General features: G+C 40.1%; 4 protein-coding genes across 32 annotated transcripts in view; 2 read left to right on the top strand and 2 right to left on the bottom strand.

Moving 5' to 3' along the window:
* Nucleotides 1–65: 65 nt before the first annotated feature.
* On the top strand, nt 66–2,060 carry LOC133171454 (cytochrome b-245 chaperone 1 homolog). Its single transcript, XM_061304855.1, has 6 exons — nt 66–227; nt 624–711; nt 794–835; nt 919–1,089; nt 1,155–1,299; nt 1,380–2,060. Exons 2-6 carry the CDS (start codon nt 624–626, stop codon nt 1,525–1,527), a joined length of 594 nt encoding a protein of 197 aa, XP_061160839.1. The 5' UTR covers nt 66–227; the 3' UTR covers nt 1,528–2,060.
* On the bottom strand, nt 2,016–4,387 carry hexd (hexosaminidase d). Its single transcript, XM_061304846.1, has 11 exons — nt 4,192–4,387; nt 4,004–4,119; nt 3,843–3,930; nt 3,609–3,773; nt 3,351–3,534; nt 3,214–3,285; nt 2,901–3,099; nt 2,666–2,827; nt 2,485–2,592; nt 2,332–2,418; nt 2,016–2,246 (listed from the first exon to the last, which is right to left on the bottom strand). The coding sequence occupies exons 1-11, from the start codon at nt 4,276–4,278 to the stop codon at nt 2,075–2,077; spliced, it is 1,440 nt and encodes a 479-aa protein (XP_061160830.1). The 5' UTR covers nt 4,279–4,387; the 3' UTR covers nt 2,016–2,074.
* A 77-nt stretch (nt 4,388–4,464) lies between these two features.
* Nucleotides 4,465–23,089, top strand: part of uts2r2 (urotensin-2 receptor 2) — a 49,690-nt gene continuing 31,065 nt past the window's right edge. For 28 of the 29 annotated variants that reach the window (XR_009718716.1, XR_009718711.1, XR_009718710.1 and 25 more), the window contains exons 1-9: nt 4,465–4,686; nt 5,228–5,454; nt 6,328–6,403; nt 6,506–6,548; nt 6,839–6,903; nt 7,151–7,207; nt 7,376–7,529; nt 8,162–8,285; nt 17,671–17,759. Coding sequence is in view for 1 of the 29 variants with exons in the window: in XM_061304517.1 (XP_061160501.1) it covers nt 4,619–4,686; nt 5,228–5,454; nt 6,328–6,403; nt 6,506–6,548; nt 6,839–6,903; nt 7,151–7,207; nt 7,376–7,529; nt 8,162–8,285; nt 10,994–11,130 (951 nt within the window). In the remaining 28 variants the exon portion in view is untranslated. Of the gene's footprint in view, nt 4,687–5,227; nt 5,455–6,327; nt 6,404–6,505; nt 6,549–6,838; nt 6,904–7,150; nt 7,208–7,375; nt 7,530–8,161; nt 8,286–10,993; nt 11,920–17,670; nt 17,760–23,089 lie in introns of those variants that run through there. The other variant, XM_061304517.1, reaches the window with a different exon arrangement.
* On the bottom strand, nt 11,044–14,949 carry LOC133171280 (urotensin-2 receptor). The gene is made up of 3 exons (XM_061304515.1): nt 13,898–14,949; nt 13,201–13,402; nt 11,044–11,182 (listed from the first exon to the last, which is right to left on the bottom strand). Exons 1-2 carry the CDS (start codon nt 14,839–14,841, stop codon nt 13,273–13,275), a joined length of 1,074 nt encoding a protein of 357 aa, XP_061160499.1. The 5' UTR covers nt 14,842–14,949; the 3' UTR covers nt 11,044–11,182; nt 13,201–13,272.

Below are 23,089 nucleotides of genomic sequence, written 5' to 3'. Positions count from 1 at the left end.
GTAGTTTAAATTTGTTTTAGCGTACTCGTTTTGTTTTTATAAAGGATTTTATTTTGAATTCCAACGGAAACAAATCCATCCAATCAGCTCACACGCATCGAAGAAGGAAGTGTCGCCCACAAAATACACGAGTCGAACTTCCTTATCTCCTCATCAATTATCCTGGACCTTTTCATTTCGAATAAAAATAGAAATTGAGAAATCTCTCGTATATCGATTCATTCAAGGTAAGATGTTTAGCATTCTTTGAATTATAAAAGGGAGTTACGTACTACTACTACTAGTAACAGCATCTTGTTGACTTGTTTTGCTTCCTGCACATTTTCAACCCTCAAAATGGTTACATTTGGGAGAAAACAATGTCAACATACAATGAGTACTGCCACATTCAACGTAGTGATATCATTTAAATATTAGATTTGGTTTTCTAGAAACATGATGAAGATTAGCTTTGATACACTGGCGTTCACAGTCACATTCACAGAAAATTGACAGATGGGCGTCTAAAAATTCATGCATTGTTAGAATAAATAGCATGCAAAATGTACCCAATAGGTTTTTAGCAACAATCTACTGGTGAAACGCTAGATTTAATAAAGATACGTTTTGGTTTCTCTGTTTAGATGGGATACATGGTAGTCGAGGAACACAGCTCGACAAAGCTACACCTGAAGAGAGACCCTGGCATCCGTTCCTGGTCTCTTTGTATTGGTATTTTATTTTTCTTATTTGTATAGTTTGGGTTAATAAATGTTCGCAGTAAAAAAAAAAAAATACTCAATTTTTTTTCCAGGTATGGCAGCTGTTGGGTTGGCGGCAGCCTACTACAGCTCAGGTGTGAAATCTCAATTTTACATCATTTCCTGACTTGTAAATATATTGTGAATGACTAAGTTATTTGACATGTTTTCTACACAGATAGCATCTTGTGGAAGCTTTTCTATGTCACCGGATGTCTGTTTGTGGCCATTCAGAACATGGAAGAGTGGGAGGAGGCAGTTTTTGACAAAACTAAGAATCTGATTCACCTCAAGAACATTAGCTTGTACACTTTAGTTCTGACGCTATGGAAAAGGGGCCAAGAGAAAGGTAAGGAACAGCTAGTCACTCCAGAGTGCACAAAGTATATCATTTAGAATTTCTCCATCCTTTAGTTGTTTTGGACTTGAAGCATTTGCAGGATGTCTGTGTCCAAGAAGAAAAAGTCCGATATTTGGGAAAAGGCTACCTGGTGATGTTGCGTCTGGCGACAGGTTTCTCCTACCCGCTGACTCAGAGTGCCACAGTTGGGGGGCGAAGGTAGAGAAAGTGTGTTATTGTGTAAAGTTTCATAAAAGACAATTGAATTTAACGCTGTACTTTTTTTTCCCCCATGTCAGTGATGTGGAGGCTGTCGCTGCGTTGCTCAAACGCTTTTTGGGGATGGAGGAGCGGCAAGAGCAGAAAGAAATGAGTGAGTGTGCAGAGGAGGAAGCTGATTTTTTGGATTACAGCAGCCAATCCGAGGATGAAGAAGAAAAACCTTGACCTCATCTCATTTGAAAGTAAGTTTGAGATGATGTCATTGCTAAGGGAAAACAATGGCTCAGATAACTATAATGCTTCTACTGCATGTTCATGCTCACTTACAAACCTTATGTACTCTGCGTGCAAATACAAAATTAGAGTATTGGCTTTATAAGAAAATATTCCACTATTATATTGTAGCTTGGGAATGTGATATTTTCTTTCATTTTTTCAGCTTAAAACAAATTGAATGTGCCTTCCTACTGAACAGTTTGCTATTTATTCTCTATGTCAATCCAAAGGCCTCTCCGTGACCAAAAGTAAATTATGCGTGAATTTCTTTAGTGAACCAAAGAGGTGTTTATTCTGAATCAGGGCTGTATTAAAGTCCAAAGGAGCAAACAAGTTACTTAAAACAACTTGAAATCTTTTTTTTCCTGCTGTTGGATTTTGTTTTTTTACATTTTTATATGACTGTTTAATGGAATGTTTTGGACACAAAAACCCAATTGTGCTTGTACATTGTCTTTATTAAAATACAATTTACAAAAACACTTAGCAAATGACTTTATGGAGCTATCTCCACTGTGCATGTTGCGATGTCATCTAAAATCCTCTGAAGGGGGGCCATCACGGGGCTAACATGTTCATCTATCCACTCTTGTGCCGTTGAATCTGGATAAAGACTAACCATCTCCTCTCTTACGACATCCACCTTCTGTTGCAACAAAGCCAAATACCTTAGGAGACAAAATGGCAGTATTAGTGATCAGAAGATATTTCACGGGCAAGAAATAATGTCAAAATTGTAACGTGTTTGCTCACATTGATGCTTGACTCTGAATCTGCACAATGATGAGAGGGTTTGCTATCCTTGATCTGTGGTAAGGACTGAACCATCCTCGTACATACCTAAGGTTACACACCAAGACAAAGTCAAGCCGAATATTTTCTTTCGAATATCTTGTATTTACTTACATATTGTTTTCAAAGGACCTTAGATCCTCAAGGCAAAGAAGCGAGTCCAGATCCACAATTGACTCTGCTAGTCTCCTTCCCGGGAACAGGGTGGCATCCTCAAACGTACTTAAACGTGACACGAGGCAAAATGAGAATCAACGTGGGAGTCTTTTGATAAAACCAAAGTTAGGGACCTCACCTTCCCATGGCTTCTACCTCCACAGAAGCGATACCCAACATTTTAATGGCTTTGTTTTGAACTTCAGGACTAAACTGGCCATGGATGAGTGTCTGGAGACAGGCTGCTAGTGACGGAAGACCCACAGGCATGAGCTCACACAACACGGAGAGGTGGTCATACCTGACATTAGGAAAACACAACTGAGGTTTTGGGTACCTAATGGTGGTAGGCTATAAAAAAAAAAAAATCCTACCTTTGCCAGCCTGTCATGGCAATACCCCTAACGTTTAAACCAGCGGGCATCGACGCAGCCACTTTTAACCATTGCAAATGGTTATCGACATGTCTCTGTGTGCTGGGTACATTGGTGTAAACGCTGGTGGAACCTTTAAAGGAGCTGGCCGCCCATATATCTTGCATACCGGCACTGGAGTACTTCTCCAGCAGTGACACTAGTCAAGAAAGTTGAAGATCCATTGTTAAATACTTTGTTCCGACGGCCTAATAATAGTCACAAACAAACAATACCGATTGTTGAGTTGGACCAAGTGTGGCACAGTTCATACCGGTTTTCTTCACATCCAGATTAGGGGTGTAATCCCACAACATTGGTTGGACGAGTCCTACAATACCACTAGCTGTGTCAAGAAGAGCAGAAGAGATATGTTCAATTCTATTCTATATACAATAAATTCCTACCAACCTTTCAACGTGTCCTGACTCATATCCCTCATCATATCATCCCACATGATGATGGTCATATGAGGCCACGTTTCCTTGATGTACTTGACCACAGATGCGACGTGACTCAAGAATAGCTGTTCCACGGTGCGTCCGGGTGAAGCCAACCAGACTTTTGAAAGCTCACCCTCACCCAACATGTACACCTTAAGTTAAAAGGGAACATGGGCCTAATTGCCAAAACCTAAAGACAAACAAAAGAATATGATGTTTACATTACCTCATCTGCACCTATATGCAGTGTCTTTAGACCTGGATGGAGCTTCACCACCTGGCTCAGCATTTCCACCACAATCTTAAATCCTTCTTCCTTATGGGGATTGAGGGTGCCCACACAGTTTGACAGCTCTCTCAGGTTCCACATGGGCCTATGCTTCAACACAAACTACATCATAGGGGAAAAAAAAGAAGCAAATTATCTACAGTCTGGATTACAATACAAAATCTGTCATACCTCCATATGGCCAAAGGTCTGCACAAGTGGGATGATCTCCATACCTTTAGATTTTGCAACTTTCTGTATGGATAATATCTGATCTCGGCTGCAAACAAGAGTGACCCCCACATTCATAAATGATCTTAACATGCAAAATAAATGCCATTATCCAGTCGAACCTGTATGCAGGTTGTGCTGTGGCTTGCAATAGTGTCAGCTCTCCCTCATAAGGAAACATGTCCTCATATTCGACAAGCAGGCCATCTGCACCCAGCCTCGAAAAGCATTCTATCAGCTGCAGGGTGAAGACGAAAGGGCAAATCTGATAAGGGTTTTTACACAGAGCCATTTGCATGCGACATCTTACCTGGTAAATGTATTCCACTTTCGGAGGTGCACCTTTCAAATCCAAGTGAACAACCTTCTTACCATTGGGCCACGGTGGATTATTCATACTTGTTTGCGATAGTATTTATAATAGAAATAAGGTTTTGTGTTTTTACGTCTGTAAAAGATCACTCCTCAAGTACGCATGTAAACAAAATACGTCATTTCCGCATCCCTCACTGATGTCCATTCTCATTGGACGACACGTTGTCCAATGAAACAATCGCCTTTTTTTCATACGACCCAATCATGATGTCTAACGCGCGCCAAACCGGAAATAGAAAAGGATTCGGGTGCTCGTGGCGCGGCTGCTAAGCAATGTTTATAGAATGATTAGCAGTCAAAGCAAGCACAATATTCTTTCATGACAGCGTGTTTAGAAAGCAAAACGACAGGCTACAATTTTAATGGCGCCAGTACGACAGCGAAATGCGAAAGGCCTGAATTCTACAGAGATAGGGAAGAAAATCAAAAGGTGAGCCAATAACCTCTTTTCAGCTTTAGTTAACGTTGATACGGTCTTTCTTTGCAGAAATATAATGTTAGTATGACATGTAGTGTATTGTTGAATGACATCGTGTGACTTGAATTCAGAATGAGACATTATACGTTTCAGGTTTCCACATTCCTGTCGGTGACATCAATTATATCAACAATGATCAACTGGGCCAACGTAGTTCGTGTGCGCATGCGTACGTCGGGTTGCGTTTGGGTGGAAATGGAAATATTGCAATTTATTGTCTGCTGTAATCGATTATACCAACTTGCAATCATTATTTAAAATTTTAATGGTGGATAGATGGATGGATGTTCCTTGCTTCTATTCATTAAGTTAATTAACAGACAGGTATTTTCACCTTGTATTATGAGTGGATTATTGTTGTATTTAGAATATAACTTTCCAGAACCGATGCACCTAAAATGTACAATCAATAGCTGTAGAAAATTTGAGTTGCTGGCTTCTTTTGCACTTAATAGTTTGTAAATCTGATTCTCTCCCCCATCTCTTTTGTCAGGGGCAATGCACTGCGGCAGGGCACTGCTTGGTGGACTTCCAGAAGCCTAACCGCTTTGTTGCTGGTTAGTCTTTGTTTGTGTGGGGCAGCAGCATGGCTATATGTCACGTCCTTGGATAGTGGCATAACGGAAACATTGGTCAGCCAGCGTGAGCATGTGTCCCCCAAGCCCAGGGTCTTTATCGTCCAGTGCTCAGAAGACTATGAGAACTACAAACGTTACCCAGGTGAGCCTTTTGCTTTGACACCCCTGGAATGAATATGTTGTCAAGAGAGTGTGCATCTGATCAATTAAATGGCATTCAATCAAATGGAATAATTTGTGAAAAAAATGGTGGAAATCAATCAATCTGGTAGGGTGTGGTTTTGAAGTTTCCCCAGTGTACACTAGAGGGCAGCAGGTTTGTAAAGGTAGAAAACTGGAGTCCTAGTGAGCCTGAACTTGGTGCAATGCTGCATGCCAGAATTGTGATTTATGAGTGTTAAAAAAAAAAAGGGCCACCAACTGTTTTTTTATTTTTTTTTACCCAGTCTAATACGTTTCACCTTGACACCCGCTGAGGTGTTGTCATTGTCTTGACAGGGGCTGTTGGCTCAACCTTGAATAACTGCCACACAAAACCCCCACTTGCCTCTTTTCCCACCTTCATATTCAAGGACTAATGTAATAATTTCATGTATCCCAAAATCATTGAATGCCCAAATATAAATAATAAATGGGTGTCCCTTATTTGGAATTCTCGTTGCAATGCAGCAGACATGTCCAGGTTTGCATTACCCTCTAGAAATGTTCTACTCTCCACTGCAGCCAACATACACAATGTCGAAATAGGAGATTTAAAGCTACAGTGGAGGAGCCATTTGGACTGTGAACGTTCATTAAAATATCACTCTAACACATTTCAGCAATAATAAATATAATCGTGCTGGACCTGGGGAGTAGTTGTAATTTACAATGGACAAAAACGGGCAGGAGTCCACCAATGCTTCATGTAATTGTAATTCATTTGCTCTTAATTTGAAAAGGATGTGATTGTCAAGTAAGAGGGAGATTGACTAATAAAGAGAACAGGATCTGAAGATGTTCCTTTATTTTTCAGGATGCACCCCTCAGAAGTGCGGGCGTGCCGTCGCAGACGGCCTAGTGACGAGGGAGGAATCTCAGGTCCTAAGGAGGTGAATACTGCTAAACAGAAAACAATCTGATTTCTATTTGCCGTTTATTTTCACTGCGTTGAAGGGACAACTAAATCATTCTTATTGGTGTTTTTGAAACAGCCTGGCTGAGAGGGGACTTCAACTGGCTGGATCAGAGGGAGGGGTGAGTATATTGCCTAATAAAATGAGATGAACTTTAATTGTGGCACAGTCAGCGCTCCTCTCCACTTATTTTTAATGTTTCTTCTCATGAATGATGTTCTTGGAACACATTTTGAAATTGCAAATACCTGCATGGAAACAGAACACCATTTGGCCCAATTATGTCCATAGTGGGTTTTTAGCTATTTCTCTGCATTAAACAGTCCTAGATTATTATCCTAAAAAAATATATATATACAGTTTTTTTCCCCCTCAATGCTAAATGTGTTTTTTTTCCCCCCACCTTAAAAGGCCTCCATCTTGGATCTGCACTCAGGAGCATTGTCAATGGGGCCACAATTTGTCAACATTTACAGGTGGGACACTATTGCATCTTTTTTTACGATACGACTGGAACGTCTTGCGTCATGCTGAAATGGGTTCTCTCAAGTTGTCATCAATCTGGCTCCTATTGCTTTTTGAGTTTTGGTCTCCAGGTCCGTTTGCCATGAACTGGCAATAAAATTTGATTCCGCTTGGGAGCAGCGGCTTCTGCCTTGCACTCTTGTCCGCATACAATCCTGTTAGTCAAACTCACAGACTCCTTGGTAATGATGATTCCAGATATTTTGGCGAACAGATCCAGGATGTGTTCACAGAAGAGGATTTTCAACTTTACAGGTGAACAATTGCTATTGTTATTTTAAAGCAACTATTTGACAGTGTTCAAATTTGTATTATTAGTAATGGGCTATCATTTATTTATGATAATAATGAATCATTAAATTATGAATCATTTTATTTAATATACAGCTTTGTTAACCACGTTCATGTTCTTTTCATTTTTAGAGACGTACGCAAGCGAATCCAATCCGTAATTGCTGAGGCGTTTGGTTTGGACCAAACACTGATGTACCTCACCAAGCCCACCTTCTTCTCCAGGATCAATTCTACAATAGCTAAGACCCAACATGACGAGTACTGGCACCCGCACATTGATAAGGTATTTAATGTTAATGTTGGCTCTGAGGTGCAAATGCAATGACTCTATCGACTTTCTGCTTGTATTTATCTGCATATTTAGCATGAAATCATGTTGGAGGCCTCCTTTTAATTTAATTTTCAAATGTATTTCTCGCGGCCAATATCTTGCAAAGATTCAAATTGAATTGAGAAATCACATATTTCTTCATTATTTAAAAACTACAATAATGATACGGTATATTCCGGTTATTTGCAGTGTTATATTGGTTTTGTGTGGCCCTGTCAATATGGGTCATCTCATTTATTCTTGCCGGATATGGGTGACAGAAAGAATTGAACCGGGAAGGATTTGCCTTCCCTGCGTCTTTTTTTGGAGGGGTAATTGCTAACCCTCATTAAAATGTAAATTGACTTTGACACTTTCGATAGCATATTGCTTTCCCATCGATCATGCAGCGATTAGTGTGTCATAGCCCAAATTGTATTTTGTTCATAGCAGGGAAAGACGTACAGTCCAAGTAAACTTTTGGTCATGCTCGGCTAGCTATTTCATGTTGCCTGTTTCGGGCAACAATTTATGTGACAAATCATTTTATAGATTGGAATGAAATATTTTCAATAAAAATCTTTTTCCGTTTTTTTTTCTCCCAGGTGACTTATGGCTCATTTGATTACACATCCCTTCTGTACCTTTCTGACTATGGCTCTGACTTCACTGGAGGAAGATTTGTCTTTATGGACCAAAATGGCAATAAGACAGTGGAACCAAAGGCAGGTAAATACCAACTGTTCATTCAAATGAATTGAGACGTATTCCATTACAATGGTAATCAAGTAGTGCTCATGAGAGAATGATTATAGTGACTATCTAATAGTGCGAGCGTAATCTTGCTAAATGATGTAGTGCCTCGTACGGTTTAGAGGTGCAGGTCAAACGTGGAAGCGGAGGGAGGCATTACATCCATCATAATAATTTGGGCATTATTCTAAATGACGTTGCATTGAATTCAGACTGAAGTCAAACACTGTGCAGTAATTGTTGTGACCTCAGCAGCGTGTTGAAAGTTTGCCCCATGCTGGGCTGAAGCAGTTTCTTGTATATCACAAGCCCATGCTTTGCTTTTATCCATGCCCAAGTATTTTTATATACATCATTATTTTGTGGTATAACGCTGGATGATTTTATTTATTTTTATTATGAAGTACATGGCACACATTTCTTTTGACTGACCTTAAATTTATAAACAACTTTATTGTACTTTTTACCGCATCCATATTTTAAAACGACGCACAAATGAAGTTAAATATTTCATGTGAATACTTTCCAGGGTGTACTTTTTTTATTCAACGGTGAAATAGATTTTCCAGAATTGATCATTTTCAAGTCACCAAAATGCACAAGCCTGGTGAAGTTTAAATGAATGACGGTTAAGTCAATTTAATGAATTATTATTTATGCCATGAAAAGAATCCACAAAGGTCTTCCTTTGAGAGGGGGAGACCATTTTTGAGACATCTTGTTGACAGCTTCCTAAAATAGGACACGGCAATCGCAAACCTTGCCACACATACTTGTAGTAGAACAGAAGAGATTGATGGATGGATGGATGTTGTTCAAACCAAAAATAACATTGTCATTTAAAACAAGCTGCTTTTAGATTCTTAGCCTGACTTATGACAGAACTGTCAAAGAATCCGCTCCATGATGCGTTTATTTAGAGACATCACTAAAACATCTCGCACACATTTTGCAGTAGCCTAGCTTTTTTTTTCTTCTTCTTGTAAGTTCACCTCATTGACAGTACATGATTGCCCCTTATGTTTGGACTTAGCAGGGGGTTGATTTGGATCGGTGATTAAGTCCCTGAGATAATAATCATGTCTCTTTGTGATGACTAAAACATACTGTGTCATTCAGGAGCGTGTGGGAGATAGAATACCTGAATGATGGGTGGATGGACTCACTAGGGATGTTCAATATCATATTTTCTACCAATACCAGTTTCAAAAATAAATTCTATTCAACCATTAACAGATCATTTTAAAGGAAAATAATAATAATATAGCATTCCTCTTGAAAATGGCACGGAATTCATTTTTATCTTTGTCTTTTCCATTTGTTGATTACAAAACATGTTGTAGAGAACACAATGAAATGACTTTTTACTTGTTACTTAGAGAAAAATATCTCCCCATAAGGCACGCTCACGCTGGGCCGTGGCTGTTGAGAGGAGAGATTGTATCGATTGCGTAATGTCGCGACATCATTTCTGTCTGCAGTTTGATGTCAACCAAAATCACAAAGTGCACAATCGGTGAAATAGTTTTGAGTAAAGCATTTTTTTTCATCTTTATTGTCAAGTAGTTATTTTTATAGTTTATATTCAAGTTTTTAAAAGTTCATTTTCTGGCATCATAAAGTCCTTACACGCTTGCATGAATGTCTCTGCCCATATTTTTTTTTCCTACAGCAGCCTAAACTAATGTCAGTCAGTAAAAGAATGATTGTAAATGGGACATTGACCCCAAGTCATCTAAATGAAAGTCATCTTTGTGAACCAGTACACTTCCAATGGCCCTGAACTAATATTCTTACACAAATATTTCAGGACACTGAAGCAGCAAAGTCATCAAGGCCGAGCTAAGCCATTAAAAATGCTTCGGAAATTAATTTCACCTTGCTGAGTCAACTGTGCGACTGCGGTGGAAGCAAATTCACACGCACACATTATTTCCATTTTTTTAAGCAGGCGTTTAAAGACTTTATTGTGTGAAGTCACAATCCACGAAATACTTTGGTATGTCCAATCCTAATCTAATTTGCCGCCTCCTGCAAATCCCGCCATTGTCATCGCTAAGCGGAGCGTGTCGTATCTTGCCAATTCTTTCTCAGCAGTGTTACAATATTTGCAGCTAATTGCGTCCTTGAAAATGCCTTCCTTTCAACAACATCAAACTATGACTTATTCCACCTCAACACACATTGCGCAAAAAAAAAAAAAAGGAAGAAAAGAGACAGTACACTCCCCCTAACTGCAGCTCACAAAGTGAAACCATAAAAGTCAAATCATGAAATATTCCCTGAAGAGGAAATCTGACAAACTGGGAAAGGTTTTTTTTCCCGTCTTTGAGCAACGAGTCACTGCACACAGCAGACAAGGAACATTTCTCCAACACTAAAGAGCTTCCTTGTTATTTAAAAAAAAATCGTGTCATTCACAAGTTCACTCAAGCAATGACATCCATAAAAGATGTCAAACTTACCATCCTTGTAAAAATCAAATCAAAAAGCCAAAGCAAATGAATCTCCGGCCACTTTTCTATTTGTAGCCGTTTGGTGCTCCAACTTCTCAGTGATTGCTATCGGTCTGGGCCATTAAGTTCTCTTCCCAAAAGTGTTCAAAAGGTTTTTTGTCCCGCTTCCTTAAAAGTGTCATTTTTATCCCCCACCCCCTCCCTCCGTTTCCCGTTCTCCTTGCCAAGGTCGAGTGTCTTTTTTCTCCTCCGGCTCTGAGAACCTCCACCGTGTGGAGAAGGTGACTTGGGGTACCCGATACGCCATCACGGTGTCCTTTACGTGCGACCCTACACAAGCCATCGCCGACCCTGCGTTGCCCTGAGGCAGCCACGGGCGACGGGATGGACATCACAGTCCTCCCTTTCAGTCGAGCCCTGCGGAATGCAAGTGGGAAAAGATGAAGGACGAAAAGAAAATCATTTGTAGCTACTTTGACTTCCTTCTGTGGGTGCACAGTGGTGCAACTTCATGATGTTGTTTGAATCTCATTTACTGTGCAGTATTATTACTTTGAATGAAGTTCAAGTGTTAAGGGCAATTTATGTTCCATTCAGGATCCCAAACAAGTGACTGTTTTGTGTGACTTTTAATATTTTAATGAAGAGACGGGGAACAAATATGGGGGAAAGAGAACTCTTTTGCTTCAACCTATAAGCCGCGTGCGTTCCTGTCTTTCATGTATTGTCTATCGACTCGTTTATAGGCCAAATCGTTATTTAGCGTTCAACACTAGACTCTTTCGTTTTTGCCTACCAGAACGGCATTTTTATTTTTGTCAATGTGACAGATTAACTGAGTTTCAAATGCATATCCATAAAAGTTTCAGTCAAACGTTTTCTAACCGTCATTGCGTTTCAATTATTTTCCATGGACTTTTTCCCCCTGAGCAATTTTGATAAACGTTCCGCGCTTTATTCGAAATCGAAGGCATTTTGAAGTACCGACAAATACCTCCGTCTAGAAATGAACGCCAGTTTGCATTCTTACCTACAAATCAAGTTGTGAGCTTGGATTTGCACTGCAAATGATTGTTAACCTGTGATTATTGGAAACTCTATGAAGACAAAATGTGTTTTTCCACTCTTTTAATAAATCTTTGCTTCTTCTCCAATCCCTGTCTGTGTTTGATCGCCACCAAATACTTGCAGTCCAGCGCTTGTGTATTCACCAATTGTTTTTTTTCTTCAAAAATTTATATATTCAATATTATATTATATATTATTATATTATTAACGCTATGTAAGGAGGCAAACGAGGTTTTGGCACTGAGCTCCTCCAACCAGAAATTGACAACATAATAAATGTGACTGGAGCAAAGAGGCGGCTGCTTTTTTCACCTCTGTGCTTTGTGAATACACAAAGCACTCAGAGATAGGTGGCAATAAATTTATTCATGAGTCTGTACACTAACAGTTCAAGTGTATCTGGGACATTGACTTTTTAAAATGTAATTTAGCTCGTATTCGTAGACAAGTTCAAATGAGGGCCGAAGCAGATCGCCGTGGCCTTGGTGACTTAACATCCCATTATGTTCAAATCATCTTTGCAAGTAGCGCTATAAGTTTTTCTATTAAGTGACTCTCGCAGAAAATCATCCCCAAAGCCATATTACCAAGTTTATTAGCTGCAACCGTCCCTTTTGATACCAAGTTTGATGGGGAAATAATATTCCAATTAGTAGAGCAGACATCTACTATTTCAGTCTTATTTCCAATTTAAATATGTTCATGTTGTCTCGCTTGCATTTATGAATTATGCACTCAGAAATGAAGTTAATAAAATAAATAGCCACAATATTAGCTCCACTTCCAATTTCTGAGTGAGTTCCAGCTACAAAAAAAAACCTTACTTGTTAAAATCTTAAATTATTGTGCATAACAGTGTATATTCTTTTGTTGTTTTATTATTATTATTAAGATATTTTATATACTGTATTGGATAAGATGTTTTAGTGTGACAGTGAGTAATATTTTCCTGTTCTATCACGTTTTTCATTTTTAGCACAATTCTGTGTCTGTATTATAAAGAAAATGAATGTTTCATGAACAGAATTATATCACAATAGCTTTACCATACTACCCTTTTGCACGTTTCCCTGCTCAATAACAATCCAAGGTTTGTTTTAAAAATGAGTATTCAGATGCTTAAAATAGCAGGTGTCTGTTTGAGATGATAATACATTAATAAGGCTGATTCAAGTCAACAAGCTTCTGTCATTAAAACCTTATCAATTAAAGATGAGACGAGCATTAGTTGCTTGTCCGTAAAGAACATCATGAACAGGATGTGTTTCAGGTTATTCCCTGACCAAATCCTTTTCCATCAATATAGCCACACATTCCATCTCAGCAGCAACTTGACATTGGCTCTATGCAGCAACCTTTCCACCTACCTCTTGTGCTTCTTCAAAAGCCGCCACCCTTCCCTTCCCTTCCCTCCACTTGACTTCCGAGTGGTTCCCACATCACTTGAACGTCCCCATGACAAACGTCTCTGACGTAAACTCCAAGTGATTACTGGAGGATGCTGGTCGACCCCAAGAATACAGGCTGGGTGGCCGCTGCTTAAACGATGAGGTGTACCTGTAGAAGCTCCTGTATTTAATAGAACAACAACATAAATGCGAGACTATAGTCAATCAATCGGAAATGGACAAATGTGAATTAATTCTTGGTTCTCAATTAATTGTTGCTTCTCTAATATATGTATTTTTCAGTCGGTATAGTCTTGTTTTGCATATAGTCTTGCTTAAAATGAACACAAAGCATGTTTTCTCTGGTGATGTAAATATGAATGTATTTTATAATGAATCCTATCCATTCACTCAATGATGGAAAAATGGGAAATATCCAAAATGATCTGGGGGGGCAGTGCCCCCACAGCCCCCCTCTCTAGCTCCGCCTGTGGTGATAAAGTCAAACTTCACTACAATTCCCAGTTGACTTTTAAACTCATAGCTAATAATAATAATAATAATAATAATAATAATAATAATAATAATAATAATTAATAATTAATAATAATAAATAATAATAATAAATAATAATAATAAATAATAATAAACTAATCCAAAGACTTGGCACACATACTTGTGTCTGTTCTTCAGGTACTCCCTGTAATTCTTGGTGAGGAGCGTGTAGAGGAAAGGGTTAATACAGCTGTTGCTGTAGGTGAGGCTGGCCACCAGGTAGTTGATCCAGGTATGCGTCCTCGAGGCCAGGCTCAGCGGCTTGCCGTGGTAGAGAGGCAGCAGCTGCCAGATCCAAAAGGGCAGAAAACACGCCCAGAACAACAACACGATGGTGAAGATCATAAGAAGCACCTTTTGTTTCGGCGTGCGCTTTGCGCCTTTGCTGATCACCGACGACTTGCGCTGGGCTTCCAAATAGGTGCGCGCCAGCTTGACGTACAGGTAACCGATAATGAGACCCGGCGCCATGATGCTGGTCCCGAACAGAACCGTCACGTAGACTTTGTAGGCGAGCGGCGCCCATGTGGGCGCGCACATTCGTTTCACTTTGCCGTCCGGCGATTTAGCGCTCGTCTCGGCAACCATGACCATCATGGGCACGGTGAGGAGCAAGGAGAGGAGCCACACGCCCCACGCCAGAGCTTTGCGGTAACTCTTGGAGCGGCGCACCGTGTCCAGTGGCTTGGTGACGGCCAGGTAGCGCTCGGAGCACATGACCGTCAGCGTAAAGATGCTCGCGTGCATGGTGAAGAGATCGAGGCTGAGCAGGACGCGGCAGCCCACGTCGCCAAAGTACCAGTCCTTTAGGAAGTAGGTGGACACCACGAAAGGGATGGTGGACAGGTAGAGCAGGTCAGCAAGAGCGAGGTTGATGATGGAGATGTACATGGAGGTCGCGAAGCGGATGGAGTGACACATCACCACCAACGTGTACACGTTCCCGGACACCCCGACGATGTACACGACGGACAGGAGGGTCCCGAAAGTGGAGGTGATGACGAGTTCCTCATCGGCTGTCGGCGGACCAGCACTCAAAAAAGACTTATTTGTCCTCCTCTCCATGTCTCCCCCCGTTGCTTTGCGCGCCGGAGAAGTTTTTGGAAGGAAAGATGCGCTCGTTCGCAGGCTGCGTCTCCCGTCCGTCGCTTATCAGCCTGCAAGATCGCAGCAGGCTGCACACTGCAGTTTCCCTCCTGACGTCATCACCGTAACATTCGGACGGAAAAGACTCGTTAGCTTTGCACGATTTCATGGAATCCAGCACAAAAGATGCAGCTAACCTTGAGAGCTTATAGTCATAAGTGAATTTCCTCCACGGGATTAATTACAGTATTACAAATAAGAGAATCTAAAAACGAAAATTCTGTAGCTCATCTTTTTAAGTATTTTATTTTGTTTAGGTTTTGTATCTTCATTTATTTTGAAATATATTTTCCGTGCACACCAACAGTTTAAAGAACTGTCCATTTTTTTTGTTATATTAAAAATAGATGTATTTTAATGATCCTGTTCTTCTGCAAAGCTCAGCACATACCTGTTAAAGTGCTGCAGATAAAACCCAAATAAAGTTCAGATGTTCCTGGCTTTTCCTGATATTTTTGGCTTTTTAGCCTTATCTAAGGCCTGCATTGGCTAGAAATCCCTGCAACGCCTTCCATGCTTCTTGGAAGCCTCCTTGACCACTTTTCTTCCAGTTCTTGGCCCATTTTCTCCACCTAAGCCTAACCTAAGATTTCTTCATTTTGAGTCATCTATTGATTTGTCCATGAGTTTGCTGTAAAATTCAGACATTGTGTTTGAATAGGTGCTCTATAAAAAAAAAAAAGACAACATTCCGATTTGTAACTCATCAAAAGAATACGTCTCTTTCGTTTAATACCCGCCGAGTAATTATCACCTACCATCTGGGTTTTAAGTACGAAAATGTAAATGTCTACATTACTACTGAGTATGTAGTGCAGCTCAGCAACATTTGTATCTATCCATGCATCATTGTGAATTGCTTTTCTGCAATCCATAAATAATAGATTTTTCCACATGGGACAGGAGTGCATAAACCATGAATTTCGAGTTGTTTATGTATTGCTTTTGCTGTCTTTAAAAAATTCAATATATTTGCCAAAAGATGCTAAGCAAACATTTTCGACAGAGTTCAGCTCTATACAGTATCAACTTTATACAGCTACATCCCCTTCATATTTCGAGAGGCTGCTCATATTCCATTGCATGCTAAATAGGGATAAATATCTGAAATCCATCCTTCTTCCTAGGGACAGTACCGTAATTTTCGGACTATAAGTCGCGTTTTCTTTGTCATAGTTTGGGGGGGGGGGGGCGACTTATACTCAGGAGCGACTTATATACATATATATGTTTTTTTTTTCACTTTTTCGGGCATTTTATGGCTGGTGCGACTTATACTCCGGTGCGACTTATAGTCCGAAAATTACGGTAATTCTATTTTTTTGGGTATGACAATGGTTTGTTAAAATCTTTAATCCATCTCTGATGGGATCGAAAAAAGAAAAGAAAACCGCTAATCTTGGGAGCACGTTTATTTGAAGCACCTCTGCCCTCCCCCTGCAGGGATAATGCTAAATTTGACATTCCGTTCAAATCATTTTGCACAGTCTGTCTTTGGTGCTATTCAAGTGCAAAACTTGGAAATGTCATTTTAGCATCTTTATACAATATCCCAGGTCATGTTAATACCATTTCAAGAGACAGCCTCACCGCTTGATCCAGAAAACACATCCTGTGAATAATGTAGGGCACAGAGTGCGCAGGTCTAGACAATGTCAATAAAATATGATCGGCGAAATCATAAATGAGCAGTGCAATAGCAGTCATAGTCCAATTATCCCAATAGCACAAACAAAGGGAGAGAGAACAAGCTTGCCTCGCTACTGTCATGATTATTTAACCGACTGAAAGAACAGAACATGCTCGTTTTGGATTTTATTTTATTTTTCTTCCCTCCAGCCTTAGGCAATAGCGAGACGACAGCTCCATTCACACTATCAGCCACGGACTGAGTGGCAATAATATCAACAAAAAATAGAAATAAATCGACACTGTGATGGTAAAGTGGTGCTTTTCACAAGATGCGTGTCGGTAGAAATGGGCAATCACGCCGTTGTGGGAGTGAACACAGTCGACTCGCTTCCCAGACAATGAACGTGGACCCTCCCATTTTTTTCCAATTGTAGGAGAGGCGCATTGTCGACTTAGCTGGAATCCATGGAGGAGATTGATCCATACCAGAGCCGCAGTTCCATATAGTTTTGTGCTTTGACGTTGGAGCTGTCCTCCAATTGCCATGCCCTCAAGGACCTTCGTCATTTAACAAAACCTCCAGAAGCAACTACAACTGGGAGAAGTGACTCATTTAGCCGTTTCATTTCAAGTTCATTACAGCCACAAGCTATAGTCAGATAAGCTTTGTCGTCCTCACTTGAGGAAATTACTTTGAGACTGCTTTTATATTTGAAGACTCGTGTCGCCTTAAACTCGAACAATACATTTGAACAATCCAGATAATTAGTTTTTCCCTTGGCGATCGCACTAAGAGAAAAAGTAACATTTTTCCTCGCTATGTGAATTATAATGATTTCGATCAGTCTATTTTCATATAGGCATATTTGAATACGATTAATATTAAATGGAGAGTTTCATCATGCAGAGTGACAATTTTGCCTCTACATTAATTCTCACTCTGTTTAGTGAAATGACTTTTAAAATGAACTATGCTAAGGAATCAAGTGTGATTTTTTTTCGAGTCACCACTTGACTGTGTGAAGCAAAACATCCGCATTGATTCGGAAAGTCATTTGACAGATTTGGACACGCGCACAAACTTGTTTTGACTGTCTGTGATGTCATTCCACGCAGTACAAGACCCGAAACGGCAATCCAAGTGCAGAGTGGTAAAAAAATGGAGCACATTGGGGAAAAAAAATGTCCCTGGACAAAGCTCAAAGGTATGTAACAAGTCTTTTTTTGTAACTCTTGCAATTATATGATCACTTTTCACGTGCTGGACAACGAGTAAAAGTGTTTAATCGAGTTTTCAAATGAAATATTTACTCTAACTCTCAATTTGAAGCAAAAAAAAAGCTTATTGCCACGGTCAGGGCATCAATGTTTGTTGCATTTTGGGAAGGTCGAGATGCAGCCTGCAGATGAAAAGTCATGAAATGATGATAGCCTCTTTGGAGACGGCTTAGGGTGGAGAAATGAACATTTCATTCGCTCTGGCGTACATTTGTGCATTCAGCATGCCAATTGCACGCTCCCTTGAAACTTTTTTTTAAGAGAGGCTCCAGCTTGCTCTCCACCCTAATGAGGATAAATGAGAATGTGGAAAATGGATAGAAAGAACCCGCATTTCCAACAGTGGCTGAGATCTAATAAGCTAATTAATTACAGTGCCAACTTGTTACAGCGACTGGCTCGACCGGGTTTTGTTTTATAGATAGGAAAGGGAAGTCAAAATAGTTTTCACCAACTACAGCAGCCAAACATGAATATGCAATTAAGAAGTGTTTCACTTCAAGTGATATTGATCTTTTTTACAGTATTGCTTTAACGCTATCCTATTTCTTTTTTTTTTATTCCCTGCAGTCAACAATTGCTACTCGAATAGTTCCAGCTATTTCGAAACTATTTATTGTATTGCTTTGTGCAATTCTACGGGAGCTTTTCCCAATTTGACATCGTCAGCTTCTTTACAGATCGGAATCAGGAGTAGCTTGAAAGCGGGACTCACTCTCTCCTTCATTAACATTTAGAGTGACAATAATTGTTGAGTGGAGTCAATTAAAATTGCTCAGCTTTTGTGGAAGTGCCTCTGTGTACTGTTTATAAGTGATGCCGCTAAAAGTTTGACCCGAGCTAATTATGTGAGGGCGGCACAGTGAATTTCCCCACCCCTGGGGATCAATAAATATCCAATCAATCATTTGCCGCACTGGCTTCCTTCCCCAAAATATTCACTTCGATGTGAAATGTGTGAATGAACTTAGTGTTAATGCCGCCATTTTCTCTGGCTGTGGGTAATTGATGAGCTGGATGGATCCGAGCTGACATTGAGCCAGACGCAGGCTTTTGAATTGAGCGAGCAAAGGCCCTGAGCTCCCAAATGAGGACAAACCATGGGAAATAGATGGATGACAAAAGTCTTTTGGTCTCACTTGTGAGCTTTAAAGCGTCTCGAGCGTCATTTGGAAGCAGGAGGCGATTTATTTGGACACAAATAGTATCAATGTAAGTGTCGAAAGAACTTGATGTTATTACCACTGTGGGCTGGGGGAGTACAATCCATGGATCAATAGAGCAATAACTGTTTTGTCAGCCAGGCTTTACAACAGTGAAAAGAAGCCGGCGTTTTATTACTTTTCTCATTTACGGGGAAGTCGCTGTTTGTCTTGGTGTGCTTTTACGGGTTTCTGTTGTTTTAGTCGGGGACTGAAGACCGAGCCTTTCTCGCAGCAGTCTTGCGAATGCTCCAACGTCAACACTTGAGAAACGATAGGCGACTGTTTTTTTTTTTTAAAACACGACGGGATGATGAATGAGTGTTGTTTTTGCCGGCGTATCAGAATAAAAACATGAATCGTAGTCTCCACGATTCATTAGGTCAAATAAAATGACTCATTCGAGTTGTATTAACCCACGTGATGTCATTAGGCTTAAATAATGTTTACGAGTGAAACTTCCAAGTAGTTATTGTATCTTGTATGATTTGCATGTGTTTCTTAAAGGCACGTTTCTACGCTTCATGTTTTTTTTTTTTCGTATAATAAATCATCTCGCAGGTATGGAATCATTCATGGATCGTTTATTAGCGACACCGCTAGTCAGTCGCCGTGAACGCAGTCTGTTCAAGTGAGAGGCAGTGATTTAAAATACACGGAACAAATATCGACGAGAAAACCAAAGTTCTTTGTCTGATACGTCTGCAGTGTTGATCCCCGAAGCGGGTAAATGTCTTTTTTCATCCTTTTGATTGGCGTGGAAGCTGTTCCTTCCCTACATGGGTTTGGAAGCAGCTAATGAAAACTGCTTTCTTTTGTCATCTGAAACCTGGGGTGCTATCTCGTGACACACCAACCCCGTGAAATTGAACTGAAATGAGGCCGCTGAGGTGAATTTTTTTCTTCTCAATACACACAATCCACCAGAGTCCGCATTTCATGTTCAATTCTTTTGCTGAAATGAATCTGTTGGGTGCTACCATTTCTAATTGTACTACGCTCAGAAAAATGGGAGTCTACCGTAAATTCCGGACTATAAGCCGCAACTTTTTTCCAAAATTTTGAACCCTGCGGCTTATAGTCAGGTGCGGCTTATATGAGGATTTTTTTCGTGATTTTTGTGATGACTTTTATACACTGCGGTATCTTGAAGAAAAAAACAACACAAATACTATTTTGAAACACTACTATGGCTGCTGCTTATTCTGGCTGTGTTGCTTGTGACTATTATGAGCTTTAGTAGGAATGCATGCTAGGTGACCTGCGTCAAAGGGCTCTAAACCCTTCGTCACAAGCAATGTTTAAAAAGACATGTCAAAGTATGTTATAAAAAACTTTAAAAAGGCTTTCTGTGAACGGTCTTTCTTTGTAAAAAAACGCGTGAGCGTGTGCGGTTTATATACGAAAAAAACTAAAATATCCCCCAATTTTAGCTGGTGCGGCTTATAGTCCGGTGCGGTTTATAGTCCGGAATTTGCGGTACTTATTTTGTATGATCTCTGGTGCATACAATATCATCTTTAAGTGTTGAAAAAAAAAATTGTCGACCGCCACATGGCTGGACAGATGGTGCGCTCTTTGTAACAAGTTAAGACAGTTATCTGAAATGATCCGCTTTTAATGAAAGACTCGGTGCGATAAGTTGATGCGATTGCATTTCGTGCGCCTGCGTGGAAGCATTTGGGAGTGTGTTGATCTAGCAGCCTGCTGTGACAGGATAGAATATTGATCCCGCCAGTGGGAGTCACACTGTGAAACAAGTTGGGAACCTCAAAAGCCAGACGTTCAAATGACCACAGTCTGTCGTGACTTTGGAAAACTGCGGCGTTAGGTTCTTTCATACTGGCCAATAGAGACCATGGCAGTATAAAATATTGATCAGTGCAGCTTTTGTAGAGGCTTTATGAAAGGAATCTTGTCAAAGTTCCTTTGGGATTCAACTCAGTTGTGAGTGCTTTTTGGAATTTGGACTTTTTGGAGCACATCATATGTTGTCTATTGTGAAGGATTCGGGTTACTGTATCTTTACAATGCTGCTGCTGCTTCTTAGAGTGAGCTGCAAAATAAAACACTTTGTCATGCGGGCTGTACACGACGCTGCCATCTGGACCTGCAGGAAGTAAACAACCAGTGGCACCGAGGAGAGCTTTGACCTCAAAGAAAAGAAAATAACATACTTTATGTTTTGATAGGAAAAAAGAGAACTGCTTAGTATGCTCCGTCCTATCTCGAAGAGAGGCAGAAAATGCAGATCAGATTTCCATTGGTGATTTCGATGCTTTTTAGTGTAACCCCTGGAGACACAAAGAGCTGAACCAAACCCTGCTCATCCATCTTTATTTGTGTGAAGCAATGCCAGAGTGCTATAAAGCTACTAATAAAAGCCAAAGAGCATGAAGCCTTCTTATCCACAATTTATGCTGCATATAATGGTGGAGATTTAAAAAGAATTTTGCATTTGCATCCATATGCATTATGGAATTATTAGCATTTTCATTATTAGTAGTCTACATATAATATTTTATATATATATATATATTCTGGTGACTCATGGGCCCACTGTTGCACCTTGAACATCGTATTGACTTGACTTTGTTTGTAATCCTTCGTGATTGGGGTTTAGTCCTCATCAAACAAGATGTCAACAGTCATTTTGTGAAGCCCAAATCAGCCTTCTACCAATTACTGACCCAATGCCATTACCTTGACTGAACCAATAAGGACAATTAGGATTCTAGCCGTAAGGCTTGTCGGACGTCTTGGCTTGCGTGGGTCTTATTTCCAATTGTGGTCTTGAAGTAAATGAACCTGTCAGATTGAAAACTGATAAACACCTTGAGTGAAAACTGTTTGAAAAGTGATGGAAGGTCAATATTTTCTGAAGGGGACAACAATGGCTCTGTCAGGAATGTTAGGAAGAAAGCCTAATCAAATCAAACAATAGTAAAAAAAAGGGTAGTATGCATTATAACCAATAAATACTCGTTTTAAAAAGGTGGACATGAATAAAAATAAGTAATAAATCAAAAAGAATGAAATTAGACTCGATTTAAAAAGGTGAAACCGCACGGCGGACTAATTCCATTTTCAGTCCAGCTTTTTTTTTATCTTGACAAATACGGAATGTCATTATCGTGCAGGAGCCACCATTTACACCTCTGTATGTGAAGTAGGTATGTGTTCATTACCATTTGATTGATTCCAGTCAGTCTAAGTAAATGTCATTATCTTGATCAATGACTAGTAGGAGCCAATAAGGACAATTAGGATGTGAGATCCATCTTCTGTCCTGAAACAAATGAACCAGTCAAGTAACTCTTGAAAGGTTTTGGCAACGCCAAGTCCGGCGACATCTGAGATGCATTGCGCAAAAAGATCCTTCCTGCCAATTTCTGCAAATGTCAAAGGAAGCCTTCAAATATCGTCCAAGAATAAGGGCAGGCACTTCATTTGATGAGGGTGTCTGCGCCGTTGTGGGGTGGAATGTAGCAGACTCCCTGCAAATTCTTGACATATATTCAAGTTAATATTTGTCTTTATGATATACTCCTTGCTCTATTTTTGGGAGGCTGTGGTGCACACATCAGAGCACTAATTACAATAGTTAGCCTCTGTGGATTTGTGCCTTGTGATCCGTGAGCATTACTGTCATGAAAAATATTGACGTCACCCACACAGGCATAATATGTGAGGGGAAGCGCTAACAATGTTTGAGCTCAGCGTCCGTCGTCCTGATCAAAAGCACTGGCCTTGTGAGCTCCGGCGCCCGCCCCACGCACGCCATTGACTTTTAATGACTTTCCCCGTTACATCGGTTGCATCAATAGTGGTCTGTTTCATAAACAGCGTGTTATTTGGTGTAATAAATACTTCAAAGGACTCACTGACTCATGGAGAAAATTCAAGGGCTTTTTATGTGTATAGAAAAAAAAGGCCAATTGGTTCCACCTGGTTTGGTTGGATGAGTCTGAAATAACAGCAACAAGTCCAATCTTCTGTGGAACGGCAATATATGCAGCTACTAAACTTTGTGGAGCAGGGTGACCTATTGTCAT

Source organism: Syngnathus typhle, linkage group LG18, assembly GCF_033458585.1.
Source record: "Syngnathus typhle isolate RoL2023-S1 ecotype Sweden linkage group LG18, RoL_Styp_1.0, whole genome shotgun sequence".
Classification (NCBI taxonomy): Eukaryota; Metazoa; Chordata; class Actinopteri; order Syngnathiformes; family Syngnathidae; genus Syngnathus; species Syngnathus typhle.
The sequence above is the reverse complement of the archived record's forward strand: the minus strand, read 5'-3'. Positions and strand labels throughout refer to the sequence as shown.

Coding starts and splice junctions, on each gene's coding strand:
- hexd (XM_061304846.1), bottom strand. CDS start 4,278: ATGAATAATCCACCGTGGCCCAATGGTAAGAAGGTTGTTCACTTGGAT. Junction 3,774..3,842: donor AGACCTTTGGCCATATGGAG/GTATGACAGATT, acceptor CCTATGATGTAG/TTTGTGTTGAAGCATAGGCC. Junction 2,419..2,484: donor AGGTCCTTTGAAAACAATAT/GTAAGTAAATAC, acceptor GTGTAACCTTAG/GTATGTACGAGGATGGTTCA.
- LOC133171454 (XM_061304855.1), top strand. CDS start 624: ATGGGATACATGGTAGTCGAGGAACACAGCTCGACAAAGCTACACCTG. Junction 712..793: donor TTCCTGGTCTCTTTGTATTG/GTATTTTATTTT, acceptor TTTTTTTTCCAG/GTATGGCAGCTGTTGGGTTG. Junction 836..918: donor GGCAGCCTACTACAGCTCAG/GTGTGAAATCTC, acceptor TTTTCTACACAG/ATAGCATCTTGTGGAAGCTT.
- LOC133171280 (XM_061304515.1), bottom strand. CDS start 14,841: ATGGAGAGGAGGACAAATAAGTCTTTTTTGAGTGCTGGTCCGCCGACA. Junction 13,403..13,897: donor TACCTGAAGAACAGACACAA/GTATGTGTGCCA, acceptor TATTAAATACAG/GAGCTTCTACAGGTACACCT.